Source organism: Atta cephalotes, assembly GCF_000143395.1.
Source record: "Atta cephalotes unplaced genomic scaffold scaffold00010, whole genome shotgun sequence".
In the NCBI taxonomy this organism is placed as follows: Eukaryota; Metazoa; Arthropoda; class Insecta; order Hymenoptera; family Formicidae; genus Atta; species Atta cephalotes.
In genome coordinates this window covers 533,734-549,830 of record NW_012130074.1, presented here as the reverse complement: position 1 = coordinate 549,830, position 16,097 = coordinate 533,734, and the positions used below count along the sequence as shown (strand labels likewise).

The following is a 16,097-nucleotide window of genomic DNA, read 5'->3' as shown; positions in this document are numbered from 1 at the left end:
ACGAAAAACAACGATAAAATATCTCTATTTTTTTCCATTGTGAATATGTAGGCATAAGAAAAGGATGGAGATTCACCGTTTTGCATCTTTCATCATTTATTTGGTTTCACTTCATGTTGGATCTATTTAAAGAAACCTAATTCTGGACAGTTTTGTATAGATTATTGATGTTAAATAGTAATATCAAAATTGAATTTAAAAATGAAACTTTTGTAACTAATATTTATCTTGAGAAGCAATGTAGCAGAATAAGATGTATGATATATTTTTAAATATAATAAAATAATTTGTATTCTTGTATTTCTCTATATGCAATTTTTATAATAAATCCTATTTCATCTCATTTCTTTAAAGCTCAACTAGTCTCTTTTTTTATTTTTTATATCAAACAATTAATAGTATAAAGAATGACAGATAAGAATAAGAAAATATTATATCTGATATAATTTTGATCAAATTTGTAAAATTTTAATAGAGTAATTTGGAAAAAATTGTAGAGTAATTTTTTTTGATATTTTCTTTCTCCTGCCTCATTAAATATATGTAAGTAAAAAAAAGAAGAATAATTTGTAAAATGTCGGAAATAATTTTATTACTTTTTACGAAAAAGTATGCATGTACATTTTAATATATCGTTGCGTCCATGTTCCCGTATACCGATGCAGAATGATTTGTTAGTTAACATGCGAAGTATGAAGAAAATCAATAAAAATGGAAAAAACGAAGGTCCTTAGTGTCAAGTTGATTTTTGGAATAATGATATCTGTTTATTTCGCGCGATGTTAGAATATTGCGAAGCATGCTCGTTTCTGGAAACGATTAATTCTCGTGATAGATGCAACATTTTGCATGTACATCAAATCTGATAGATTTAAAGTTTAGAAATATGCTTTGATTGATAAGCAATCCCATTTGACAATAGATAGTCAATTTCATTAGGTTGAAATTTTAATTCAATTAAAATTTGTACAGTGTTTTCACCGACTTGTGGGTTTCTTTGAACTCCAAGAGAAATTCCGGGCGTTCGAGATAAACGAGGAGCAGGATTTGGAAATAAATTGTCTCCTACAATCGTAAATGTCTGCCTCTGCTTATTGTGAATATGTAACATGACGTCTTTTAAATTTAGTACTGGTGTCACGCATGCATCAGTGCCGTCAAATATAGCGCACCACTCCGCTTGAGTTTTCGTCTTGAAAATTTCCGTGATTTTACGACGATTTTCTTCAAAATTTTTGTATTGTGGTACCTCGTCACTTGAGAGACCAAGCTTTTCTAGAAAGATTTCATAAAACTGTGGTTCGATTGCTCCAACACACATGAAAAGTTTATCCTTCGTCTCGTATGTATCGTAAAAGTGTGATCCTGTGTCAAGACTGAAAAAAACAATTTAAAAAAATTCTTTACAAAACAAAACAAAAATCAAAAGCACTTGTATATTTCAAAGAAATACTTACAGATTTCTGCCACGTGGATTTTCCCATATACCCATTTTTTGAGATCTGAATAACCAGGATCCTAAATATGCTGATCCCTCTACCATTGATGTATCTATCACCTGTCCGATATTACTCTTAGTTCGCTCATACAATGCCAAGATTATTCCAAGAGCGCACATTAAACCGCCGCCACCAAAATCAGCAGCCAGATTAATGGGTGGTATCGGTTTTTCATTATATCGACCAAATAAAGACAATAATCCTGTATTAACAACTTACAGTATTAATTTATAGTCTCGTAAAATAACTAGGTCTTATTGATGAATAATATGTTACGATAAGGCAAACTAAAAAATAAAATGTATAAAATGCATTTGTTTTTATATGAATACAATTAATGAATATATAATCTAATATGGATTATGTTATATTATAATGTTGTATGTTTTAACATATTACCAGATAAACCTAAATAATTTATATCATGACCTGCCATATTTGCAAAAGAGCCATTTTGACCATATCCAGTTAATCTAGCATATATCAATTTTTTATTTGTTGCCAGAAGTTCATTTGGTCCAATCTTCAATTTTTCCATGACTCCTTTTGAATATATATTTATGTAAATTAAAAAATTTTATTCTTTCCGTGGTGAAAAAATTCGCTAAAATTATTCTACGTTTTGAAACATTTCAGTAAATTTACTAAAAATTTATTAAAATTTCACTGAAAGTTTTTCAGCTAATATATTGAAAAATCGTTGAAATTAAACTGAAATAACTCTGAAATTTTGCAGAAAATGAATTTTCCAATTAAAAATCGCTGGCATTTTTCTGAAATGTTGAAATTTTGCCGAAAAGTTTCCAAAACATGGAATAAGTTCAGAAAAATTTTTCCACTAGAGTAGTTATTTTAATGCAAAAGATTAAATATTTTCTTGTTTAAAAGTTTGATTTTAAAGTATATTAAAATTTAATAATACCTATTGTGTAATATTATTCTGTATACAGGTGTTTTATTTTAATTAATACACTAGATTATCTTGAGAAGCAGACGTAGGATTAAAAAAAGTTTCAAACAAAAAAATTTTTTTATGTGACTTCGACGGAGAACATAAGATAACCATGTGTTTGACTTTGGGTGACGTCAAGATCACAACAAGTAATACTTAGAATTTTTTAAATAGAATTCCCCATTTTTCATTGCATATTTCGTAGTTTACCTCGAGAACTTTTTAAAACATGATCAAGATTTATTAAAATCAAGGAATTGGAAGTTGTTTCTCTTATTTTCATTTTTGTACAAAAATTCGTTTTTACATAAAAATGAAAATAAGATATAGTACCTTTAATAAATTTGATACTGATAAATGTTTTCCATGTCATAATCTTGAACAACATTTAAGAGATTTTAGTCATGGATTTTAGTCATTGGACATCTTGAATAATGCTAATGCTGGCAGTATTATAACTTTCGAAATATGACTCGAAAAGTACATAATGAAAAAATATTTTATTAGTGTTTTGATAATCTCTCAAGATAAACTACGAGAATATGTAATGAAGAATGAAGAGTTCCTATGAATTCAAAAAATTCATAGAAATCTTGCTCTGATCTTGACTATGTTACCCAAGGTCAATCCGTAAGCAGAGAAAAGATTAGCCAACGTAAATAGCTAAATATAGCTGTGGCAACTAAAATGTGACTTTATAACAGGGACAGCTAATGTCGTTGCTACCAAAGCTCTATTTACTATTTGCTAAAATTTAGGTGCTGTAGCAAAAAATATTTGCTGTTATAGTAAAATGATGTTCAGTTAAAGATATTAAGCTAATTTCTTTTTGAAACAGAAACTAATAATATTTACAGCAGGAAAAATCTTACATTATATTTGCTTCGTTGCTAGTGTTAAGTGATTTTAATCATTTCAGCTGTCAAATATGATATAGGAGTCCTTTCATATTAGTTATTGCCTTTCATATTTGTTATTAAAAATATATTGATACACGGAAAAAATGTATTAACAATATTTAACAACAATATTCTATTCAAAAGTCTTACTCATTCAATAGTAGTATCAATGAAATAAACAATATTTTTTTAAACAAGAGAATGATAGCGAATTTGTTAATACTGTAAATTAACAAGATTATTTTCAATTAAATGCTGTTGATTTAACATTATTTTTCTTCTTTGTAGTATTGGAAGCCTATAACTCACGTACATATTATACATTTCAATGCTATATTTCAGTATATTTCTAAACACTTTCAATAATTACTAGATCTACATTGCAAGGTGAAGCGTGCAGGGATGGACAAAATACTCACAAAATTGTATTTAAATATAAAATACTCATAAAAATGTATTTAAATACAAAATATTAATAAAAATTGTATTTAGATACAAATAGTAAAAAATAGTAAAAAAATTGTATTTAAATTTGTCGTCGTTGTCGTCGTCGTCGTCGACGTCGTCGTCGTCGTCGTCGTCGTCGTCGTCATCGTCGTTGGACACTGGTTTAGACTGAAATGGCTTGTTTCTTCAACATGCCATGTTTTCCGTGATCTTCCTACGTCTCTATTTCTTCATAATTTATAGCTAACGCCAATTTAGGGAGTCGGTTTTCATCTGCTCCATGTGAAATTGTTCTTCTTATAATCCATCATTTTATCTTTGAAATAGTAATGTAATCTTTTAATAATGTAATCTTTTTACGAACTTTCCCAAATTCAATAACAAAAAATTCAAAAAAATCAGGGCAATGACAGCGTGGTAGTCAATATGCAATCTTAAATCTTTATTCCAAAAAATAGAATCTTTATTCCAAAAAATAGAATCTTTGTTCCAAAAAATAGAAAATAATACGTCAATTCACTTCATTATCCTCAGCATTACATTTTCAAAATATCAATCCCTTCATGTCCAGAGAAGAAAAAATCAACATCAGATTAACAGATTTGATGTTGTAATCCTAAGACATAGAAGGAATTCATCTCGACATTGGATCAAAACCAATTAAAATTTAGAATCACTAAAGAATATCAAATTAGAAAACACATGTTGATCGCAGCTTGAATGAAACATGACTCAAATTTTATTACTTTGATTGTGAAAATTGCTAATTCCTTCCTTATGTCTTCATATTTAATCTTATCTAGTTTCGTACAACCTTTAACTGTTCTTAGGAACTTCTTTTCTGAGGCTTATATTCTATTTACATCCTCCCTTCCTATTATCCAAGCTTCGCTTGCATATAGCAGCGTGGGAACTGCCATTTTTTGTAGAATTTGAATTGTATCTTTTCTTGTTAATGTTTTTCGAATGGTGTTGCATATTCTCTGGAATGAAGTCAATTTTTGATCTATGTCTTTTTTTGGTAGATCAGGTTGTATCCTAAATACAATATTTGAGAGAAAATAGGATTCAGACAACGAAAGAAAATTGACAAAGTTTAATTACATATTGTACTTTACTGTACCCTACGTGCCTTCAGTAGCAGAGAAATTCAAGAGATTTTTCAAAAATAACAGAGCGGTTCGTTTGGCTTACGTAGGAATTAATACATTCATAAGAGCAAAAAGGATAAATTGTCGTCACTATTACATTTTAATACAAAATTGTGTACACAAAATTAATTGTCAAAATTGTGATGTTTCCTATATGGGCCAAACGAAATGGTTATTGAAGACACGTATTAAAGAACATCAGAATCATATAAATAGTACACAGAAAAAACACCACACAATATTCTAAATATAATAACAGAACGAGCGCAACGAGAATGAGCACAACCATGATTTTGATTGCAATGACATCAAAATTTTAGACAAAGAACAAGGGTTACATAAAAGATTCGAAAGCGATTCATATAAAAAAACAAAAAAATGAACTTAATATGCAGAATAATAATTGTTAGAATTGTTGGATTCGCTATATAATGATTTAATTTAGAGAAAATGGATATGTTCTTGTTTTTTTAAATTATATAAATTTATAAATTTATATATAAATTTGTATAGTTGATCTTATGTTGATATTCATTTGTTTCCATATTTTATAAGTTATAAATTTGTATCAAGTTTGATTTATTCTGTTTAACTTTTATATTTGTAAACACTGCGTAATGTGAAACGTCCCATCACACACTCTTAAGACATTGTAATTACATCGCATTGTAATGGATCATCATTATGTTGAGTACAATGTAAGTTTTGATATAATCAATTTTAATATTTTAACTATAATAAACAGTTCATAAATTTCATACATTAACTCGATTTTAGTTAAATGATTTAATTCTTTTTGGCTATCCAGTTAAGTACAACAGACGATAATGAAATTCTTAATTTTGGACAACAGCCTAGCGATAATTTATTGATAAAATTTGCCATATTGTGTTATAACGCATCAATTTTGATTTCAATGATTATCACATTGAAGATGACTTAATCCTATGGTCGTTTGTAATTAGTAATTGACATATATATTATTTTTGACTACACACATTATAATTGCGTCAGCTCTGAGTGATTTTACATTCCTTTATAATTTTATTCTTATATTCTCTCCATATTTGTACAATATAATATGTTTGTATAATATAATATTGTCTATGTATATGTTGAATAGGATCGGGGATAAGCCATATCCTTGTCTCACTTCTTAGTTAGTGAATATAATGTATTTGGGATCCTCCTTGTCAATAGATAAATTTACTCTACTAATACACGTTCTTTATTCTTTACCTTAAGTAGGATTTTAGGAAACCTTTAGGGAACCTTTTCCTTCTAAAATATCCTATAATTTCGGTAGACTTTGTCGAAGGCCTTCGTATAGTCTATGAATGCAATTTGTATCTTCAAGTTTTGCTTTCTTCTTTTTTCTATAATTAGTTTTATTATCATTAGTTTTAAGATCGCATTTATTGTTGATCTCTTTCTGAAAAGTCGGTCTTTTTTTGAAACTGTTTTGTTCTCCCAATTTGACTTCCACGATGGTTTGTATTTTACTATTATTTTCGAATATATTTTATAACATGAGTTTAGTAGATTAATCCCTTTGTAATTATTGGAGATTAGTTCCCTTTCTTGTATATAGAGACAACATTGACGGTTTTCCACTCCTTGGGAGTATGTGATTGACTTCAATATATGTTTAGAAGATGTAAGATTCTCATTTATAACATTTAACTTTCGTATTTGATAAGTTCGGAATTTATATTGTCGGTGCCTGTTGCTTTCCTATTCTTAGTGACTTAATGCATCATTCGAGTTCTTCTAGCGTGATAGAGTTCATAATTCTGCTTCATAATTCATCGTCTCTTCTGTGTCGTTTGTTATATTTGAGTTATACCACAGCTATGTATAGTGTATTTTCCATTTCTTTGTTAATGATTCAGCTTTGCTCTCTCTGATTTATTCAAATGTTTCATTAGCTTATATTATATGCTAATTATCTTCCGTGTATATCATGTTTAATCTGGCTTGTCTCAGCTTGGATAGTAGGCAGACTTTATTCGTTTGATTTCGTTACATTTGTTTCTATATATGTTCTATATATGTTTGTTTGTCTTGTTTATTTTTGGAGTTCAAATATTTACGGTAAGCTTTATTTCTCCGAAATTAGCGTTTTCAATTCTTCGTTCCATATTCTTGATTTTTTTTGTCATATTTCTTGTATCTACATCATAGTGTTTCTTCTGCTTTGAATATGCATTCCTTGATCTTATTTCTTGTTATTCTCCTTTTATGTTCAATAAAGTATTATTTATGTATGTAGATAATTGGCCATTCTTTTCTGGTATAAATTTCTAATACTTTCTTCACTTAATAAGTGTTTTAAATTTTCATTTTAATCAGTTTCTTCTTTTCTTTCTTTAGCCAAGGATTTGAAATATTTAATTTGCTTGTGAGCAGATAGTGGTCTTTTGTAGACTTAATTTATATTTTCACATGCAATTAATTAATTACAATTACATATCTACTCGTATTGTATATATGTAATTGTAATTAATAAATTGCATGTGAAAATATAAATTAATTCTACAAAAGACCACTATCTGCTCACAAGCAAACTAAACATCCCAAATCCTTATACTATATACAATATACATTATATATACCTTATACTATATACAATATACATTATATTATATATGTATATTATGTATGTATTATATGTGAATCGTTTGATAAATTTGGTAAATTTCCATGAAAAGGCGCTACAATTCATTTGATGACGCGACATCTCGAAAGATCCACTCTTCGAACTCCTTCAGGCCAAATTTCAGCCAGAAAGGACGCATAGTTCACGTTTGGTAGTTATTTGAAGTAGACTGTCTCAAAGTTTGCAAAATACTCATTAACGGCGACAATGACTTCCTCATTCGACGAGAATTTCTTCCCACCGAGCAAAGTTTTTAAGTTTGGAAACAGAAAGAAGTCACATGGGGCTAAATCCAGAGAATAGGGTGGATGAGGAATCAATTCATAGCCCAATTCGTAGTTTTGTCATTACAACAGTCGACTTGTGGGACGGCGCGTTATCTTGATGGAAGAGCACTTTTTTACGCGCCAATTTCGCTTCAAATGACTATCAAACGTGAACTATGCATCCTTTCTGGCTGAAATTTGAATCCTAAAGGGGTTCGAAGAGTGGATCTTTCGAGATGTCGCGTCATCAAATGGATTGTAGCGCCATTTCATGGAAATTTACCAAACTTATCAAACGACCTACATATGTTGGAATCGACGGGCTTCGAATCTAAGAAGGACCTAGGGATAGTCTAACGCTGAGCTATAATCACATGCTTTGGATACTTTAGCATGTAATAATTATAGAGATATTTCTAGATTAAGTTAGGTTCTTATAAACATTATATCATGTTTATCATATACCTTAAGTATTGTTTTTAATTTTAAATTTTAGATTACTTGCCTGTTGTAGATTTTCTATATTTCTCTATCATTTTTATCATAGTTTTATTGTCGTTTTTAAATAATTTCTATCTTGTTACGTTTTATGAAAATTAATAATTAATAATATTCTATCGTGTTTTTGAATCATAAATTTTAGATTACTCTAAAATATTTGATGGATTTTCTATACTTTTGTATCATTTTTGTCAGCTCAGATATCGTTTTCAATCAATTTCTATTAAAATTAATAATATTTTTCCATATTTTTAGTTCGTAAATTGTAAAATTAAAAATTTAATCGTAATTAAAATTTACGATTAAAGACATAATACCATAGAATAGAATATTACTAATTTTGATAAAACATGACTAAAATAATTGATTAAAACCGATATAAATAGACAAAAACGATATGGAAATAAAGGAAATATATCGCGTACTTTAGACAAATAATTTGAAATTTACGATTCAAAAATACGATATTTTATAATATTTTAATAAAACATGTTCAGATGGAAATATATTCAAAACGATATCTAAGTTATATAACGAAAACAATAAATAAATATAGAAAATTTTTCAAATATAGTAAGTAAGTAATCTGAAATTTATGATTAAAAACGATATTTAAGTAAAACAGTGATAAAAACAGTATAATGTTTCTAAGAAACTATATATATAATTTAGTTTAGAAAAGTCTCTATATGTTAGAATAAGATAGATGTTATGGAAAAACCGTTGGTAACATAATGTGACATTTAGGTTATTAAGTATTAATTGATTATTCAATTAATTATTCAATGATCTAAATACAATAAATAATTAATTATATAACAACGATAAGATAATTTTTCTATAACATCTACCTTATTTAAAATATAGAGCTGTTTTCGGATTAAATTGTATAAATTTATATAAATCATCCTGTCGCTTATTTATATTAAATCAAATAATGTGACAGAGAAGTCTGAGTATGCAGTTAATTATCGTTTTAATTAAGATAAGATATAAAACAATAAAACCTTACAGCTTTATGTATGCTGAAATCTGCAAAATAATTGTTCAATGATCTGAAGAATGTCACATTATACCATATTGCTAACGATAGAATAAATTTTCTATAACATCTGTCTTATTCAAACATATAGGGACATATTTGGATTAAATTATATAAGTTCATGTAAACATCTTTTCGTTTATTTTTTATTAATCTGATTTAATAGTAATAGGATCATATAGAAAAGTTTGTGATCTCTGATAAGTAGTCTATTGTTTATTTAATATAAGATAAAAAATAATAGAAATTTATAACTTTTTATCTGTCGTGATTTTAATGTCCAATAAGTACAATAAGTCCTGATAAACATTATATAGGATTTCTATCAGATTTCTATAAATTTCTATTATTTTTTTATTGGATTTTTTAAGTAGAGTGGGGACCTACGTCTCTGAATTACACCTACTCCTTTCTGGTTAATGTTTTATCCATATTTTTGTATTTAAATACAAAATACAAAAAATGTATTTAAATATGAGTAGGATATATACGCCGATCTAACTCATGGATACAGCAATTAGCAAATAGCTCTAGTGTCGCGCGGGTGGAGAGGCCAAAGTTACAAACGGATCCAAGGAAGAGGAAGCGCGTCACCAGGGATTGTTAGACGGGGAAGGAGGTTTCATTCCTTCTCTCTCTCTAACCTATTGTCCTCTTTCTCTCCTATCCATTGTAGGATGCAGTTCTCTCTCTTCCACCCGTTGCAGTTCTATACTTATTATTTGCCCTCTCTCTTCCTGTTACGCTCTCTCCCGTATTGTCTTTTCTTCTTTCGTACGATTTTATTAAATAGATATTTAATCAGAAAAACATTCAAAAAATCAGAAGTTTGGTTCCGTTATGTAGACGACACATTGATATGGAGATATGGCAGAGCCGAACTCCGTAATTTCCTCAATAATCAATATCCAAATATCCACTTCACTATATAGACATAGAGGAAAACGGAAAACTCCCCTTCCTAGATATTCTTGTCTCTAAAAGCTGACGGTACCTTAGGCTATCAAGTGTACAGAAAACTAACACACATAGCTAGATACCTACATGCCGAGTCGCACTATCATCCACTACAAAACAGTCTGCAATTAACTCACTTGTACATAGAGTTTTCTCTGGCAAAGAATATCTACAGACAAAACTCAATCACTTAAAATTAGCTTTACAGAAAAATGGACATGACAAAAAAAACATAATCAAAATAATCAATAAATGTGCAAACAAAACAACGGTCTCTGACGACCAGACGAAAGGATTCTATCCACTCTCCCATATATCAAAAAAATGACAGATCGGATTGGCAGGATATTAAACAAACACACAATATCCGAATTTTTAAATCATCCAAAAAGATAGGACAAATCTTAAGAAATCCTAAAAATAAAAGACCTCCATTCAGCTCCGCAGGAGCATACAAAATACCTTGTTTCTTCGGGCAAATATAAATTGGAGAAACCAGGAGAATAGTCAACCTACGAATAAAAGAACCAACGTGATGTCAGGCTAAACATGTCAACATAAAACAGGAATCGAAAAAAAAACAGGACATCAAGTTTGAAAAAACGACCACAATAGACAATTCTCCTGTTTTATTATCGTACTTTCCAAGTATAGAGAAGCCATAGAGATACAAAAATACTAACAATCTAGAGATAATAGCTATAACATAAATAAAATATGAAGAACCATTCTCTTGGTTATTGAAGACTGACCAATTTCCCCCACAATTCTCTTCTTTCCCCCCACCACTTTAAGTAGTGTAATATAAAAGGAACGGCCTGGAATTACAGCACAGTCAGGCTACTCCTCGCCCTGATGAAGTGGACTGCAAAGTTCGAAACGTCGGCATTTCAAGAATGGATCTAGACATGGAGGAAATCCGCGAAACACATAATCTTTATATAGAAAGCATCCGTGAAAGCTTCAAGAATATTATTAAAAGATATTTGTTTTTTACGATTTTTTAATAATTTGACTCGGCAATAATTTTAATTTAGCAACTGATATGTTTAATATTATATAAATGACCAAGTGTTTCTAATTATCGAATCATTATAAAAACTGTTACTGAATAACAACTGTGTACTATCGAACACTTATTAAATTATATACATATTACTAAACAACTATTATTATTGATAGATTATTAATTATAGGAATAGGGGAAAGAAATTAAAATGCATTAAAAAAAAAATCTCATACTATATTTTTTAAATTTGATATATTTTTTCTGGCGTTGTGACTACCAGTTGTATATTTTAAATACCTTCTGTAATACAATTTTTAATATGTTTTCCATCGTATAGTTAATCGTACATTAATAATATCAAGATTTCATAAAGAATCTTCATAATCAGCGTCCAGATCTCTTCCGCATCAATTACAGCCATCGTAATCAGGCATTTTATCATGCTATACGGGATCATCCCGTCTTCCCATTGCAATCCATGGTGATAAACACTCAGCCAAGAAGCGCAATACTTTTCGGATTTTGTCAAGAAGTTCCATGGCATGGGACATATAAAAATGTAATGAGAAAGAATAGTTTCTTTTTTCAACACTGTCATTTCCTTCGAAATAAATTTATTTTCAACGATAAATCCTTGCAGATCCACAAACATTCGTATGATCATTGTGAATGACTTTTCGCGACTGTGCTTGATTACAAAAGATCTTGGATTTTATCTCATATATTAAAAAAAGGGAAAAGGTATTTTTTAGTGATGATAATTTATGTAATCTTGGATACTATGTAACGTTGGGTTTGACATTGAGCAATATTCGATCACGCGGTCGTGATAAGGTAATAGACAGTTGCATTCGCGGGTATAATTTTTTTGAATTCAAATTCTAATTGTACATCCACAGTGCCACTCTTGACTCATTTTACTCGCAAGCAGTCAATGGTTAAAATATAACCTTTCAAAAAGGAATATAATTGGAATGATCGTTCATTTCTTTCATGAGGAATTTGATAGTAAACATATGAAAAAACGTAAATAAATACATATCATATAAAAGCTCTGCGTTTGTCAAAATCTAGATTCAGATCATTGTACGAATAAAATTCAGAATTTAGATAAAGTTTCACATTGATTAATTTACAGGTGTCAAAGTAAGTTTTACGTACTGTCATGATTATATTATATTTTTTTTATCAGAGCCAAAACTAACGTATCATGGTTTTTTCAGCTGAGTCGCAATCTTGATGGCTCAAGAATGCTTCGTTGTACTCGGCAATAGGGGGTACTCATACAGTTCCCAGGAACGGAAACTCAGATATCCGTTATCCGCTCTCTAAAGCGCGCAGTATGGATAGTTCATTAACTGCGTTCAATGCAATGTGAAGCATTCGCCACTGTACTTTGAATAATTCAAGCGTCGACTCTGTTGCTGGATCTTCCTATGTAAGCGTTACCATTGCGTGCTCGTATCAAAATCAATTCATGACGAGCGTTAGTTACCACATGTCTATAATTTTCGCAAAAGCCTAACAACAAGCTGAGTGATACCCAAAAATTAAAGTATTCATCGTCTGTCATTAGGCTTTTCGCGGTATCACTAGTTGATAAATCCAACATTATGCAATTTCATTAGAAATCGTTGCATAATCCTTCATAAGACTAGTTATTTTAACCTTTTTGCTGCGATTATTATCTCCATACTGTTGAATTCATATCGAATTTCATTGAACATCACACAAATGGTTAAGTTGATGATATTTATCGATACATCTGATTCGTGCCATTGTCGTGGTTTCAACATACAATTTGATAAAAATCCCAACAAAGATCCAATATTGTGAGATTTGGTGAAATTTATTCGACAAGCGCATTTGATCTTACTCTTCATTGTATTGTTATTGGCATAAATAATCAATGGGTACTGTACATCCTCTTTGCGAAGCGTTTTCTCTCTCATAATATCATTAGGATGAAATTGTAGAATTGCACGTCTTAGATACTTGTTTATATCATGTATTTCGTACAATTCTTCGGGAATGACAATTTCTTTGTCATCTTCGTCAAAGTAAAACTTATTATTAAATGAATTTACATTAGATATCGTATGGGAATTTACATTAGATATCGTAGGTTTCAAAATCCGTCAGATCAAGCTCGTAATCGCCATCGTTCAAATCTAGCCGAAAAGTAACAGGCCGCGAGAACGTTATTCTTATCGGTGAGCGTAAATGATAGTGACATGTTTGAATGAATACTGAATTGGAAGAGTGCAATGACAATTCTTAAATTGATCGTCTGTAAAAACTGTAGAGATAGTTGTCTACAGTTACTTTGACCGTAACGTTGATAAATTGTGCAATTATACTCGATTTGAGTTACATCCAAATATCGCATCAATTCTTTCGGTGGTTGAAGATTGTCGAAACTATCAAAGTAAACAGCATGATTTTCCCGCTTCGCGTACGCCACCCATTGAGTACCTGGTCCATCAGCATTATCCAAATTTACGATATTCCGCTCTCGTTTTAATACACTCTCCCTGTTGGTAAGGCATAAAAATATCTCTAAATATGGAATACGTTTTGTCAGTTGTTGCAGTTGTACGTTGATAGTTACATCCTTCGGCATTTTTGGCAACTGTTTAACATTTTTTTTAAATCTTTTTTATTTTTTCCGTTGTGACTCCTCGTCCACGCTTATACGGAGCGAAATAAACTCCATGACCTTCCATGATGAAGTTATGACGTTTCAATTCTTCTAACTGACGTTGCGCGGTTTTATTATCGTTTATAGCTTTTGAGATTCCTGCCGCGCCGTTGACCAATGAGCCAAAGACTCCCAACAGTGGTAGAATAGATAAGATACCACCGCATTTTGTCATCGATATTATTCGTTTTATTTTTTTTTCATCGGCTGTTTCTTCATCTTCGTTTTTAAACCCATATCAATTTTCGTTTTGGCTTTCATAGCCCAAACAGCTATGGCTGCAGCTCTCTCTCTCCAAGAGTCGAAACTTTCACAGTAATCCGTTTATTAATAAAATCCGTCATATTTTACTCATTGTACAGCAATAATCATAACATAACGTAACATATCTGAGAAGAAAAGCTTCGAAAAGTGGTGACTGGTGGAAGAACTGCACGCTTCGGCGAGAAAAAATTTTCCACGCAGACGTGTCATAATTTACGGATACAATGACTTGTGGCAGGCTGATATGATTGAAATGCACCTTATACATGATTCAAAAAGGTTATCTACATTCTCACCGTTATCGATGTGTTGAGTACGCATGAGCTGAAAATCAAGAGTGAAAATAAGATGACTACAGCGATCGCAAAGATAATTCGAGATGATGGAAGATGCTCGAAAAATTTGCAAATGGATATGGGAAAAGAATTTTACAACGTAAATGTGCAAAAATTTTTGAAAAAACACAACATAAATCATTATTCAACATATTTCATAATGAAGGCATCTGTCATTGAACGGTCAAAAACGATATGTGGAAATAATTTACACATGGAAATTATAAATGGACTTGCTTCCACCTCGTGTCTGAGTACAACGCGCGAAAGCATCTAACTATCGGTATGCGGCCCATCGATGTAATTCCCATGATTGCTGACAAACTCTTAAGTATGTTGTACAGTAGTGTAAAGACTATCATACGATTCAAAGTGGGCGATTCGGTACGTGTGAGCAAATTCAAGACGATCTTTGAGAAAGGTTACACGCCAAATTGGACTACGGAGGTATTTAGAATCATCAAAGTACAAAAAATTAATCCCGTGACGTATCTACTGGAAGATTATCACGGAAAATCTGTTGAAGAATTCTATGCGTACGAGTTGCATCGCGTCGCTAATTCCGACGTATACCTAATTGAAAAAATGTTGCGTAAAAAAGGAGACAAGAATTACGTGAAATAGCTAAGATTTATAATAATTCGCACAATTCTTGGATAAGGATAGTATGGTCAGTAAAGAGAATGGAAACACATTTTACTGTTGATCCCCAAAAATGAAAAAAAGAAGATCTGATATCGTCAAAGTGCATTCTTGTGATATGTGTCATTTAACAAAGGTTTGATGGTAGTTATTGAAGAATAAACTCACATATTTCTAAAGATAAGTAAAATTTCACATTGAATACATTGTCTTGAAATTAATTTTTGAAAAGAGAATAGGAGCAAACAGATTTTATTGTCGTTGGCTCCGATCTCTTAGATAAAAAAGATTCGATATCACCAGAATGTATTCTTACAATATGAGTCAATTGGCTGAATAGGATTCAGATCAAGGATTCAGTGGAATGCGTAGTTATTCAAAAATTTGTTGTTACAAAATGTATTTAAAATATACAACTGATGGTCGCAACGCCAAAAAGAAATGTATCAAATTTAAAATAAAGCATGAAATTTTTTAAATATATATTGATTTCTTTCCCAATTTCCCTGTAGTTTAGCCTTTAATTAAAACTAGTTTTAGTTTTAGTTTTAGTTTTCATTAAGAATTAATAAAAAATAGCTGTTCAGTAATACGATTCAATAAATATTGAATTAGTCGATAAGAAAGCGCTTAATTACTTTTGTACTACATTAATAAAAATTCATAAAAATATTATCATAATTAGTTTCTATCATTAAAAATCGTAAATATCATAGCTATTTAATAAAATCGAGATGGAGGGAGGAGGGGTGAGGGAGAGGGAGGAGGGAGGA

At 30.3% G+C, this 16,097-nt stretch overlaps 1 protein-coding gene across 1 annotated transcript in view; it reads right to left on the bottom strand.

The window, feature by feature from the left end:
- Positions 1-871: 871 nt before the first annotated feature.
- Positions 872-16,097, bottom strand: part of LOC105627673 (alpha-methylacyl-CoA racemase) — a 60,693-nt gene continuing 45,467 nt past the window's right edge. Inside the window, exons 3-5 of the mRNA XM_012208951.1 lie at positions 1,899-2,042; positions 1,458-1,701; positions 872-1,376 (exon numbers count right to left, since the gene is read on the bottom strand). Coding sequence (XP_012064341.1) covers positions 872-1,376; positions 1,458-1,701; positions 1,899-2,042 — 893 coding nt within the window. The remainder of the gene's footprint in view (positions 1,377-1,457; positions 1,702-1,898; positions 2,043-16,097) is intronic.